General features: G+C 41.2%; 1 protein-coding gene across 1 annotated transcript in view; it reads left to right on the top strand.

The window, feature by feature from the left end:
* Window positions 1-13,739, top strand: part of igsf3 (immunoglobulin superfamily, member 3) — a 77,201-nt gene extending 63,462 nt beyond the window's left edge. Inside the window, exons 7-9 of the mRNA XM_075479515.1 lie at window positions 2,546-2,956; window positions 5,748-6,194; window positions 8,233-13,739. Of these exons, the coding sequence (XP_075335630.1) occupies window positions 2,546-2,956; window positions 5,748-6,194; window positions 8,233-8,483 (1,109 nt within the window). The 3' untranslated portion in view covers window positions 8,484-13,739. The remainder of the gene's footprint in view (window positions 1-2,545; window positions 2,957-5,747; window positions 6,195-8,232) is intronic.
* The last annotated feature ends 306 nt before the right edge of the window (window positions 13,740-14,045 follow it).

Raw genomic sequence — 14,045 nt, 5'->3', positions numbered from 1 at the left:
TAACTTGCAATAGCTCACGACACTAGCTAATAAGGCTTAAGTAATTAGCCTATTTTAGATTTGAACAGGCGTTTCTGTAAACACTGGCGTATGGCAACAGGCTTTCAGCCCCCAGTTTTTCTCCGCCGCCTATTCAAACTTCAAATGGGAGCGACGGAGAAATGCTTTGTCCTGTGCCAATCCAATCCTGCATGGTTTCACTTCAGGAGGCTCAGAGGTAATTCTGTTGCAAAAAAAAAAAAAAAAAAAAAAAAAGAGTTCCCAGGATTCCACAGAGCTCTGCAGTAATTCCGGATAGAGATATTGTCAGGATTCCTCGCAAGTCTAGTAGGTAGAGAGGCAATGATGATGACTAATTTCAGACCCTTGCTTGAAATGCTGTGATACAACAGGGTGGTCTGGCAATGCTTTGAAGCCACAAATTGTCTATTGAATCTATTGAATGTACCAAAAGGCATGCATGCTGAATCTGTATTATTATGTAGATATGGAGAATTACAAACTGCTATCATTTGAGCATGCTTTCCAATCTGTGGATAAAGATGAGCGTTCTCTAGGCAGATGGCAGCAACCCTAGGCAGTCAGTCAGTCATAGCAGAACCTAGCATGAGTTACAGTAGAAGGCTGCTGAAGGGTTGTTTAACCTTGGGGAGGCATGAAAAGAAGAAAATGTAGTTTTATATAAGGTTGGATGCATTTTATTTAATAAAAAAAAGATGCAACAACAGCACAGTTTAATCCTGGTCAAGGATCTCTGTTTTATTTTTTTGTGCCTTTACCCACTGTTGATAAGTCTTTTTAAAGCCTTAAAGGTAACAATAGCAGCGATGAATGGCAAAAATGTAATTACATTGTGAAAAACGAAGTTTTCCTTTCGTATCCAATTGCCTTGCTGAAGGAATTGTTATGTTTTAGCTTAGAATGGACTGCTTACATCTATTAAGCGCAGGGTGCAGGTCCTTCTACCGAGGAGAACATACAACTATGATAACCAGAAGAAGAAGAAAATAACTGCTCTGGGGGTGACAAAGAAGATGAATGTGGGGGAAGCCGATGCCAGTGTTGCCAGGTCAGGGTAGTTTGGGTTGGTTTGTTAATTACTTAGAAATACTGGCAGTCGCAGGTTTGTTTTAGGGTGAGGGGGGTGCTTGTTGCTGAAGTGCCGTAGCTTGTTCCAAATAAGCATTCAGACTGTCTAAAGGAGCATAAATTGCATATCCTCCCAAAGCAGGATCTGTCACAGCTCCTTTAACCGTGCACACTGGTTACAATCAGAGAGACAACAGTGTTGACAGAGTTTCTGTTGCAGCTTTGATAACAATGCTGAGGGCTTTGTTTCCAAAATGCGAATGAAAGCGAGGAGTAGTAAAAGAGAGGACGCATCTAATGGTTTGTGTGCAGCAGGTTGCGTGCAGATACATTAAACGTGATATGCATGCACGTCATGTACACTGTGGAATATGAATTATTTGAGGATCTAAAGGCTGTTTCCACCGCTGACTGCTCCATGTTGCTAAAGCTTCTTTTTGGCTTGTTTTCATGTACTGTTGAATTTCCCAGAACATTACTTAAGTCTCACTCTCTCAACTTTTTTTTTTTTGCCTCTGCAAACTTTTCTAAGTTGTGTTGCTGGCATCACATTCAGAAAAGTTTAGCAATGGAATTTGTTAGTGCAGACACTGAAAATAATGAGAAACACTTTCAACTTCTCTGGATATGTGGTTTGTCAGAATACGTTCCTCTCTAACATTTTGCTTGAATATTGTATGTTTTTCTTCTATTTCTTTATTTTATCACCCTCCTTTATTTTCCTACATCTTGTCCTAAGTATATGTGTGTGATGTGTGTGTATGGATGCCTTTGTGTGTGTTCTGCATGCTTTGAACTAATCCTCCCCCCGAGCATTTGACAGTAGGTTTCTGGTCGCGGTCACACCTGATGTACCTGCAGCTAATCCCATCCTGCAGCCGATGTCACTGTAACCAATCCTGTCACAGCACCCAGGGAAGCTGCAGCTCCCGTCTGGCATCTTACTCACATCTCTCGGTTGTTTCCTTCCGCTCCTGCCTGCTCTTTTCCTTGCTTGCATGACTCTATAAAGGCATTCCTTCTTCTTTTTTCCTACTGGCAGACTGACAAGACCCCCTGTCCTGCTTTTGTCTTATATCGTACCTAATAATATCCTTGCCTACAATTTACTCCCCTCACAGTCACTATTTTCAATACACCTGTTCTGCATCTTATCTTGTATTCCTACCTTGATACCACCAGACCTCCCATCCCCTTTTCTTTGACTTTCCTGGTATTTCCTTTGACATTCTTCCTTCTTTCTGTCTTTCTTTCTTTTTGTTGGCTGCTGCACCAACCAAGAAGTCACTTTCATTTCCTGCCCTACCTACACCAGAAACAGACCTAGCTACAGGTTATTTTTCAAAAAACTTCATTGTGTGTGTCACTGTGTATCTGTCGCTTCTGTTCACATTTTCCTATTACCAAAGGATTTGACTATTTGTTCTTTCTCCCACTTTTCCTTATTTACTTGCAGAAAGTAAGCTGAAAGTGCAAAAGAACAACCAGTCTCAGGTGTACCTGGAGGACAGCCGTGTCAGGATCAATTGCTCAATCAACTCCCAGACCAGCCAGGACTCCCAACATGCTGTGCTGTGGTACGTGAGACGCGCGGCCGGCTCAGAAACCGATGAGCTCCTGCTGAGAATTGAACGTTCAGGGGCATTTGAATATGGTGCCTATGCAGATGAGGAGAGACTCAAACTACGCGTGCAGGCCGAGAGGCTTTCGCCTCGTCTGTACGTGCTGACGCTAAACAGAGCAGAGAGCAGTGATTCTGGGAGATACTACTGCTTGGTGGAGGAGTGGCTGAGTGACCCAGATGGAGCCTGGTATCGGCTCTCGAGGGATTCCTCAGGATACACGCAGGTTCTGGTCAGACAGCCAGGTAAGCAAGCAGAGAAAAGTGCTGTTCTCTTTGACAAGAGTATTTATTCCCACAGCATGGAAGTAGCAGCTGCCACTTTAGCACCAAAATGCTGTCGTGCTTTAGATCAGTGGAACATTGTCAGCCTTACCTCCCACCACCACATGTTCCGCTTAAATCCTCGAGGCCATCTCACATCGATGGCCTTACACCTGTCCCAGGCAGAGCTCAGGTGGGGAAAAAAAGAAATGAAGCCATGTCAGCGGACGGCAAATCTAATCCACTTGTCCTGCACTCAAAAACTTCAGCTTAAAGCGATGATGTACCTACTGCCACCCACATCCTGACACCCCAACGCATCAGAGTTATTTTAAGGACACTCCAACTCCTATCTCTTTCGCTCCTCCAGCAGAATTTTCCATTTCCCTTTTACCACAGCTCTCCAGCCTGTCTTATCCAGCGTTGGTCAGAAATTTTGGCACCGTAAGCACAAATATTTAGAATCGACATAAATCCAGACTTAAATGTAAATAAACAAGTTTTGTATGATCTAACAGATGTGTTCGAATTGGAAATACTGACCAACAAAAAAGAAGGTCTTTTTCAAGTGAAATAAAACAACAACAGTCTGTACCATACCCAGGCCTGGGTCTCCAGTGTTCACATGATCTGAATTTACCAGTGAACGATAAAACGCAGCTATAAAAAAAGATGCTTCTATGGAAAAAACACAGACAACACCACAGGCTTCAAGTGAGTCACAGACAATTTTGAAATCCCTTTTTCAACATGTTCTAATGTTATTCAGAAGCTCCACAATCATAAAACTGTTGAGATGCTTCCAAGATGGGATGCTCGGAAGAAATTCAATGAAAGAGATGGCTTTGGATTGTGGAACAGACACAGATAAACATATCAGATTGACCTGAAGCAATTTGTTGGTTGGTTTTGGCCCGCAAAAAGCACTGCTCACTGAATCACATAGATGAGATTCCATTGACAATAAAAGCGCAAAGTTGGTCTCTTAGGGAATGTGGTGCATCAGCTTGTGTAAGGGCAACAAATTGAATAAAATGTAGTGTCATGCTACTTTGCTGCCTCCGATGCTAGGGACTGAATGTATCAGAGGAATGATGAAATCAGATTATCCAGGCGCTTAGCGTAAAATATATTACTCAAAGTCTCAAAACCACGGTTTTTCAGAAGGACAAAATCACAAAGCGGACATTAAACAGCAGTAAAGAACAGCTGAAAAGGAAACGACAGAACTGCTTTTAACTGATCACCAGTGCGTCCTGACCTAAATCCGATTGGAAAACCTTTCAAGTGAGCTGAAATCTGTAATTGCAACAAAAAAAAAAGAAAAGCCTGTCAACTTAAGAGCTCACCTGAACAAAAAGTGGTGAAAGAGCGGCCGAGACTACAAGCAGACAGGTGCGAGAAGCTTCTAGATCTAAAGGAAACATTTAGAGGCCGTCATCGCTGTTGAAGTTTTCCCTGCCAAATATTAGCAAAGGTTTTCTTTGCAACGTTCTTTTTAAAAAAAAAAAATGTTATTAGTATATGAGGATATTCAAAAGTATTTGTTTATAGTCGATGGGTGCCAGTATGTCTGGCAAGCTGTGTGCAGTGAATCTTGATGCCCTTAAAAACACATGAATAATAAACCCACCCACACTCGCATCTTCTCTCTGACGTATCTGAACGCAGTGGTCCTCCGCCAGGTGTCCCATTTACAATTCAGAATGAAATCTCTGATATGAAATCTGTCTACCTACAATGTAAAGATCAAAGCAGATGCTCAACAGCCTGTAAGGAAAACGCTGATGTAGTAAAATGCTTGTAATATGCCACTGGTCTCATAATTGATGTGGCTGCAGCTCTGAGATCTGGAATTATCTGCACTTTTAAATGAGGATTTGGGGGAATGCCCTGATTCATGCTTTGGTTTAGAAGAGCTTCAATCTTATTGTGAGACTCGGTTGTTACTAAAAAACACAGCAACATTTTTAATACATGAAAATATAGATTCAAACTTTTAATGACGTATACATCATCATTATATATGTATATGAGGCATATAAAGAGCGTGGATATTCATTAAATTGTTAAAACATCTACAAAGGAAGTCATCCAGAAACCTGCCCAATGGCAGGAAATATGAGGGGAGACATGTGCCAGAACTCTTTTTTTTTTTCCCCTGCTCCCCTGCTGTTCATCAAGCTTCACTTTTTGTTTTAAGAAGACAACAGGTCCAAACTGTTCGTAAGAGGAAATCATGCAAGCCAAGTCTTATTGCCACTCTTTCTTAAACTGCAGTGGAAGTGGGTCATTGTAACGGCCCTGAAGGGCTGTAGCATACTCATGCAGACAGACGCACTAGCCTTGAGATAGGATCTAACCCTGCTGGGAACCTAAAAAACTGGTGATGGCTCCAGGCAGCGCAGCGGGATTTATTTTTTTTTGTCTTTTGTTTGAGGATCCGACGTCCCGTTTGCAGAGCCTGCTGTTTTTGAGTGTTGAAATGTGTTGAAGGGCATCAGATTAAGGCTTCGAGTAGTATTTTTCTTTATCATCTAATATTGTGATGAAATATGCCAAGTTGACGAGAAAAACCTTTTTTAAAAAATTCTACAGTGGTAATGGACAATTTAACTGTTTCAGGTCAGAATGAAGGTTTCTTGAAAAAACACTGTTTACTGTAAATTGGCATAAAAAACTATCACTTGTTCTATAACTTGCATTTCAATACATATTTAGTTTTTTTTTATCAATCTTTTTTTGTCTCTTCATTTTCTTTTTGGACCCGCAGAGGCTCGACTGCAAGTTGAAGAAACCGAGTCAAATGTGACGGTGGAGGAGTCCGGCTCGATCCGACTGGGGTGCAGCATTCCCTCGCAGTCGTCCCAGGACTCACGCTTGTCTGTGTCCTGGTACGTGGAGCGCCCCGAGGAAGAAAACGTCGAGGACCAGCTGAGCGAGGACGAGAATAAGCGGGAGTGCGTGTTTACCATCGCCCATGATTTTGTTTTCAGAAATGAAAACTGCAGCCCTCGGGATGAAGCGGGGCCAAATTCCCGCTTGCAGTTTGAGAGGACAAACTCTGACATGTACAGCCTGACCATCCATGGAGTCCGGCCAACAGACGCTGGCCGATACTACTGCCATGTGGAGGAGTGGCTACTCAACCCCCGCAAGATATGGTATCGCCTAGCAGCCAACAATTCTGGGTTCACTATCGTCAATATATTGCAGCAAGGTAAGCCCTGAATAAACAAACCCTCTGAGTGTAGGTGAACAGTGACAAAACGCCATTTATTTCTGACTAGATCGGATCCACTGCTACTTATCTGGATGTTTCATCAAAGGGTACATATTGACATAGTGCTGTGAAATGGCCCATTCACCTAATCCATAGAGATAAAAAATAAAAAAGGGATAATAAAGATTATGAAAGACTATTCATTAACTCTATTTTGATCCAGCTGGGATTGTGATTCAATTCAATATAATACAAGAACCAGGTGGGACTTTAAAGTTCAAGCTCCAGAATTACCCGGGAAATAACATCCCACATGACGTAAAGTATTTCATTCACTTCATAGAGCGAAATAGCAAGGAATAGAAGTGCAAAATACGTTATTCGTAGTTCCTGAGTAGATAATTATTCATCATTATTCATCCCTTTTATTAGCCTGGGTGCCAGCCGAACTTAGCCCCGCCCATAAAAGATTTGGTCGGGAAGTTCGGTCTGGCTCTGCTCAGTTGGGAAATCATTATGCCTGACCAAGAATTGGTCGGACCAATCAGATTGCCAGGGCGGGCTTTATACGATGATGGACAGATGATCAACAGGGACATTATCGACTACGTCACTAAAGAGCTGAACATGGCTGCCGCTGGAGAGCTAGGGTGTGTAGATTCTGCCATCGAGTCTGTTCTACAGGATCTCCATATTTCATTCATTTTGAAAGACAAACAGAGGAATGCGATAAAGGCTTTTATCGATAGAAAAGATGTTTTTGCCGTCCTTCCTACAACAAGTCTGTGTTGCTTAATCTACGTCACATACTACGTTGCTCTGATTGGTTGTAGGTCTATCCAATTGAGCGAAGAGGCACTTTTTCTCCTGGTTCGGTTGAAACGCCCCATACCCAAATCTCTATTGAGCGGTATCAGACTCACATTCTGACTAGAATCGTGAGTATGACGTAGTCAGGCTACCCTTTTATAGCTTTGTACCTAGTTCTATGTATTGGCCCATTCTTACAATCGCAGTGCAGATAACTTGAGAATATTATAGGTTCTTGTCCACGTGTTCACTGGTGTTTTATTGAAACCTTAAAAGTGTTTTGGCCTTTTGTCTACATGAAAATACACCGTCAGTTCACTGAAAAGGATCTCTTGGAAAACTCCTTGCAATGTGAAAATACTGAGAAACTGTTCAGAGTGTTGTAAATGACACATTTACTACATGTTTACTGTATTGATTGCATCTTATCAGTGTCCTTCCATGGGTTGTTGTGCCGCCATCAAGTGCCTATAATTATAAACAGTCCCATCGTGTTACAAGGTTCGCACTGGTGCTACACACGGCTCTGCAGGCACATGTCTATTTGTTGTAGCGTTCTACTGCCACTTGAAGACTGTGTAAAAAAAAATATGTGAAAGAATGACAATATTAAATTTTTTTTTTCTATTTATCTGCTTTTTGGTCCATTGCTTTTCCCAGTTGGTAAAAGACAACAGTCATGGTAACAAAAAAAACTGCTTTAGAGTGAAGGATTGAAGATCATTGAGAGTCCAATACAGCCATTGGCTTTATCTTCTCCTTGATTCTTCTTACTCTTTGTGGTCTCCCCCTCACTGGTTCAAGCTAGTTTTCAGCCCATCAACAGTCACCTGACATGTGACATCACGAGAGCTCATAGAAATGAAAGAGCAACCCTATATCAAGCATAAATAACCAAACCTCTGTTTAAACAGGGAAGTGCATGCCTGGTGCATGTCAATGATTGATTTATTGTTAAGGTTGTTATTAAAGAGCAGGCACGGTGCCAGCCAGGGATAGTAATCCACTTTAGAATTAAAGCTGAGGTGATTGTGTCAAAAGTAGTGCTTGGATCTGTGGCGAGGGAGTGGGATTCATTTACAAGCGTCAACAAACAGATGAACATTTTTGGGGAAAATAAACAGATAAAATTAATTTCATTGTGTGCTTGCAAATGTTTCAGCTATTTTTTTTTCCTTCCCGAGGGCTATAAAAGACTAAATCTGTAACAATTCTCTGTCTACAGTGTCTACTATCCAGTCTGTGGTGTGCTCCATCGACTCCCTCTTTTACTTCGTCTTCTTTTACCCCTTCCCCATCTTTGGCATCCTCCTAATCGCCTTGCTCTTAGTGCGCTACAAGAGTCGCAACAACAGCAAGAGCCAAGAGGGAAAGAACGGCGCCCCTCTCCTTTGGATTAAGGAACCTCACCTCAGTTACTCGCCCACCTGTCTGGACCCACCTGCGCTCAGCCTGCACCCCGGCTCGGTTGACTAAGCAAGGGCGGACCCAGCCCCGCCTGCCTCACGCACATTGCAGTCCCAGCAAACACAATGCCGGGGAGCAGATCTGGATACCACCTTCAGACCTTACTGTTGTTTAATGCTGTGCTGAATTAGTCAATCAGTTTAAAAGTTTCGACCCTGGTGGCTGTTTGTTTTATGTTAAGAGCTGAATGTGTGTGTGTGTGTGTGTGTGTCTGTCTGTGTATGGATGAGACTGGATGTGCCATTTCAGCACGATTAAGAGAGAGTGTACGAACTGAGAGCATATCATGAGCCTCTCCCATAGTTTTTGTGAAACTTAATCGAATAGCAGCGTTTTGATTCTTAATCCAAATATTAGTCTATTTTTCAAAAGTGGAAAAAAAAAAACAACAAAAAAAACCCCCGGCGCCTATGAGATCGCAGGCCAATCTGGGAGGAACATTTAAGAGAAGCAACTCTACAATCGACTCCGGCACTAAGTGGATGCCAAAAAAAAGTCTCTGAACTGATCCAAGAGCAGCCACGGCCTTGCCCACTTTGTTGGTTGCCATAGCAATGCTCTGCACCCACTAATATGGTAGCTGCTGACTTGGTTGCCAGGCTGCATAGAGACAAAGGCTGGGACACACAAGTCTGTGTCCTGAGTGAGGATGTGTGTTGGCCCACCTGCCTTCACAATGAATTAGCCTTGGCAGAATGAAACAAGTCCTGGTGTGCCACTTCAACACTGCCAGACACTCTGGCTGAGTGAGAGACGGTCCCGCTCTTCTCCTCTACCCTCCTCCTATCTAAAAACTATCTGACCGAGTGAAAGAAAAGGAGGATGGAAATTACGGAGAATAAATGAACAGCTCTCTCCTACTTCAGATATATGTATTTTAACATAAGTAGTTTTTTGTTTTTTTTCTTTTTGCAGTGCCAAGTTTTTCTCATTTTCATGGTGTCCTCTGCAGCTGATGCTTGACGTTTTAAAAGGAGTGTGGAAGCTGATTCATTCAGAGACAGATTGTTAATGTCTGCTTACCGCCTGTGGATTTATGGGTCTTTTTTGGCAGTTAAAAGTTAAATTAGTCCATCTGTCCTTGGTTAAATTATAGATTTACTGAAGGAGATTCAACTTCTTGCACATTTCTCTAATCTGCCTGGTATGACCACTCTCTCCTGTCTTTAGAATATATCAGATGCATATTAGTTTAGAGAAAAGAAACAAAAACTTAGGTTTTTTTTGTTTCTAAGGGCCCTAATGATTTCTGCTTCTGTGTAGATGTGTCATAAAACACTGAAAATATTATCTGCACAGACCGAGAAAACAGATGAAGACAAATGTTTACTTTGCGTTTATTTTAAAAGGTTTTCTATTTATTGTTTTATACCATTTTGCATAGCCTTGTAAGATTTTTCCTTTTCGCTTTGAAATTCTCTTAAAACTGTGCTGCTTGTGTTGCCAGGCAACTGCACCAAGCACATTATGTCAATAGCCTGTGTGTTGACAAAGTGGTAGAAGTAGAAATGCTAGATCTGTCCTGCGCATTGCAGTCTGTAGCATTTCATACGAGGCTGTCAGGTTTGGTCAGTGTAAAAACACTGTATATCTATACATATAATGAAATTTACCGTGGCTTTAAATGTACAATAGTTGAACAGACGAGTCACAAAAATGGAGTCACTTAATGCTTTTTGCTTGTTTTAGTGAAATGTGATGTAACACCTAAGTAGGATTTTTCTGATCTGAGACGACTGAATCTGAACTGTTAAAGTGTCTTTTAATCGCGGCCGAAAGGTGTTTTCCAATGACACAAGGCAGAAGGGTTGAAAACCTGTGTCGCCTTCTCAGCCAGGAGAGGTGTCGCATCCTCTCTCCGACGTGGGCTTAACCCAATCACTGCCAAACTGGACATGAGAACTCTTGGAAAAACTTGACATTGTTGTCTCAGTCGTGTCAACGTGTATATTGCATGACAATATTGCAGGAGGAATTTTGATGTTTTGTAAACTTTGAACTCTTTTGAGCATTGTGTTTGTGTGACAGCGCCGATGAACCCCCCCCCCCCCCCCCCCACCTACCTTCCTGAGCCATGAGTCGGCACAAAAGCCCAGTGTCCCTCGTCACCTCCAAATATGTGACTGCCAGTTCCAGATGCCCTTCGAAACCTGTGAAGTAGTTAATTTCAAGAATGGGTGTTGTGGAGATTGTATTTGATATTATTGCTCATACTTGTCTTTTTAATGCTTTGCTTTTATGCAGCACTTCATTAAACAGATTTATGTCACAAAGAGCCAAAAGTATGTTGCCAATTCTGAGACAAGCCACCAGATTTCAGCTTACTATTTCACGTTAGGGAGTTAGTAGACGGCTCTTTAATGGGTTTGAGTGAAGCTAGTGCAGTTTAGTCATGGGAGTTTGGAAAAGTGACGCATGTGCAACAGATACAGCTGCAACTACACAGATCAGCGTCGTCAAACAAGATATTCACTGACTTATTGCCCTATTCACTATTACCAGGTGTTCACAAGTCTTTTTACAAAAGATATCGATGTTTTGTTTTTGTTTGTTTGTTTTTTTTCTCCCAAAGATCTTCAGCAGTTAATGTCATTAGTCTGCAAAACGATGAAGCTGGAAACGATTCTATGCAGCATACAACTGAAAGGCAGAGGCACTCCACACCCTGAAAACTGCAAGGGCATTTGAATGAGGCAACATTTTGATTTATTTGGATCCTTGTCAGACAAACAACTATATAAGGGGAAAGAAAAACACTGCAACAAAATCCAACCAGAATTATAGCTTCAAGCTGTGCTGACTGGGCCAAGCAGTTCAGTACATAGACTGTATATAAAAGATGGATGAAGGATGAAGCCTCTGCAGGTGACCTCTCATTTAAAAAAAAAAAAAGTCTCTGAAACCAATTAATTTCCCTAAAGATTTTCCAAATGTTCTCTTTTTTTTGTATGAGACTAGTTTTAAGACTTAGATGCATTTAGTAAGTTATAGTTACAATTAGTCAAATAGATGAAAAAGCTAGTGCACTTTTGGATGATGTTATCTTGTGACATTGCTAGTGTCTGGATGCCCATAGTGTCCTTCGGCTCTCGGTCAAATCCACAGTTTGTTTATGTGTGGCTTTGTTAAGCCAAAAAATAAGAAAAAAAATGTACACCACAAACTGGTCGGTGACGTCACAGTGGCTTTGCACATCTTTTATTCACAGGTAGCTGAGAGCAGATCACAATGGGAGCAGTAACACATATGATGATGCTATTTTTATGGCTGCCGGGACTGGGAAGACAATCGCATCTTGCATGTTGCAGCATCCCACAGTTGCTTGCCCAAAACGGGGTTGGGACATCGAGTGTGAGTTTGATAAACATTTTGGTAGTGTTTGACAGCTGATGCTGTAAAAAAATAAAAATAATAATAAAATCAAAAATAACATGAAAATCAAAAATCCACATTACTCTTGTGAAGCCAGCTCTGCACACAATCTGTAACAGTTTTAGATAGACTGGAAATTGAAAAAAAAAAAAAAAGAATTAATTCTGTGAATATTCTTACTGTAAAATGTCAGTAAAATCCAAAATGGCAGAGAGGAACATCATAGTTGGCCCACTTTTCAAGACTTTTTAAACCTTCCAGGGATGTTCACACATTCCAACAGCAGGTAAAGGTTGAAGATGTAAGCCCCATTTTCCAAAAAGCTTGGATGTCATGTAAAAATGTAAACGAAAGCAGAATGTGATGAATTGCAAATCGTGTGAACCAGATTTTCAATTTGAAGGATAATTCATAAACATATGGAATGAAAACATTTCTCTCAATATAAAACTTGGTTCTGAACTGAGCTGCTGAAATCACATCTCAAGGAAGAAGGGGAAAAATATTTCCCCCTCGAAACTACAGCAGTTTCCGTCCGTACCCAAACCCTTGGAGATTATCAGCTGCTCAGATAAACCTGACCCTGTCCCAAACCAGTGTTCCTGGTTCAAATTCAGAATGACCATATTCTGTTTTTAATCAATAAACCTTTCTCAGATTTCACATTTGACATGTTGTATTTGTACTATTTTGAGGTAAATATAGAGTTTAAGTTATTTGTAAAAAGAAACAATACTTTTTTTTGTATGTAAAAGAGAAGAAGCAGAAACACAATGGGTGCCTGCTGCCTATACAGCTTCTCTGCTTGGCCACCAGTGAGGGGAACGCATCATAACAAAAACTTTTATTAGCCAAATGATAATCCACTTTGATATAACTCTGTGTACTGGATTATCCAAGGTGCACATAGTGAGTAATATACATTTTCAACAAATGTACAGTGCAAGAACAAACATTTACAAATCGTGTTTTCTATTGATTGTCCCAAATGCCTGCTTATTCGGTCAATTCTGACACTCATTAGGCTCTCCTGTTAGTGGTCAAAATATTGCCCCATGAAATTGCTATATTCTGTGTTTTATGCTTGACTACTCTTTCTTTCTTTCTTTCTTTCTTTCTTTCTTTAAAAAAAAAAGCCACTTGTTAAAATCAAATAATCTCCAGGAATAGCTGCTCCAATCGTTCTTAGTCTGGTTTGACAGAAATAGTTTTAGAACTCTTATTGAATTGCATCGGCAGTGAAAGCTTATAGAATTCTGGTGGGGTGAAAAAAACAAGTACGTGAGCTTATTTACTTATTTGTTGAGTTGAATGATTGGCTTTCATGAATCTTAAACATTTCCAGAGAAGCAGGATGGGTAAATGGTGGCATGGAACAGCTGCTTCAGCTGTGGCGTGCAAATCACATATCCTTAGACTTAATTCATGCAAAATCCCCCTCTCCCCCCAGACTTGTGCTAGGAGGAGAAGAACGCGGTTGAGGTGTGATACCACTATCACTGGCTCTGTACTGTCAAACTGGTGTTTTTGTGGTAATGATAAAAAATACCATTCACAGCTGCCTCCCCAACATCCCACCGCACATTCTTGACAGTGCTGTCGCTGTGTTTGGAAGGCTGCAATGAGTTGGCTGGCTCCAGATTTTCCTGTTAAAGAGTTTGTGCTGATGTGATCAGTTGAGCCAGCGTTGCTTTGTTTTCACTCATGTATTTTTATACAATCACGGTTTGTTCATTTTTTTCCCCTTTATTCTATCTGATATTTTCCATTGTGGCCATTTAAAAATGCACTTACAGTAGCTTCATTGCAATAAAACACACTAAGTGCATCTTCCTGTTTTCCTTCCTAACATATACATTTTGCAGTTGTGGAAAGCTTATTAAAACTACAGATTGAGGCATTTTTCTCGCAGTGACCATGATTTATTAAGGAGCTACCGGCACTTTTTCCAACCAGCGAGTTCTGCTTTAACCGTAAAATCACGGTTATTGCTGTGCAGATGGCAGGGTCTTGTTTAGTATGTGTAGAATTTTGACCTCAAACAGCACTTGGGTTTATTTACCCTGCATGCCTGATGTGCCTCTGTGACTTTTGGAGAACAAAGGCTTGGGTCAGCATGTCAAAGGATGAGTGATGGTTAGAGACATGAACTTGTTTGACAGCCGCAGAAATCCCATCTCACCATTCCTACGTCATCCA

This window comes from Odontesthes bonariensis, chromosome 12 (genome assembly GCF_027942865.1).
Source record: "Odontesthes bonariensis isolate fOdoBon6 chromosome 12, fOdoBon6.hap1, whole genome shotgun sequence".
Classification (NCBI taxonomy): Eukaryota; Metazoa; Chordata; class Actinopteri; order Atheriniformes; family Atherinopsidae; genus Odontesthes; species Odontesthes bonariensis.
This window is presented reverse-complemented; position numbering and strand designations above follow the sequence as displayed.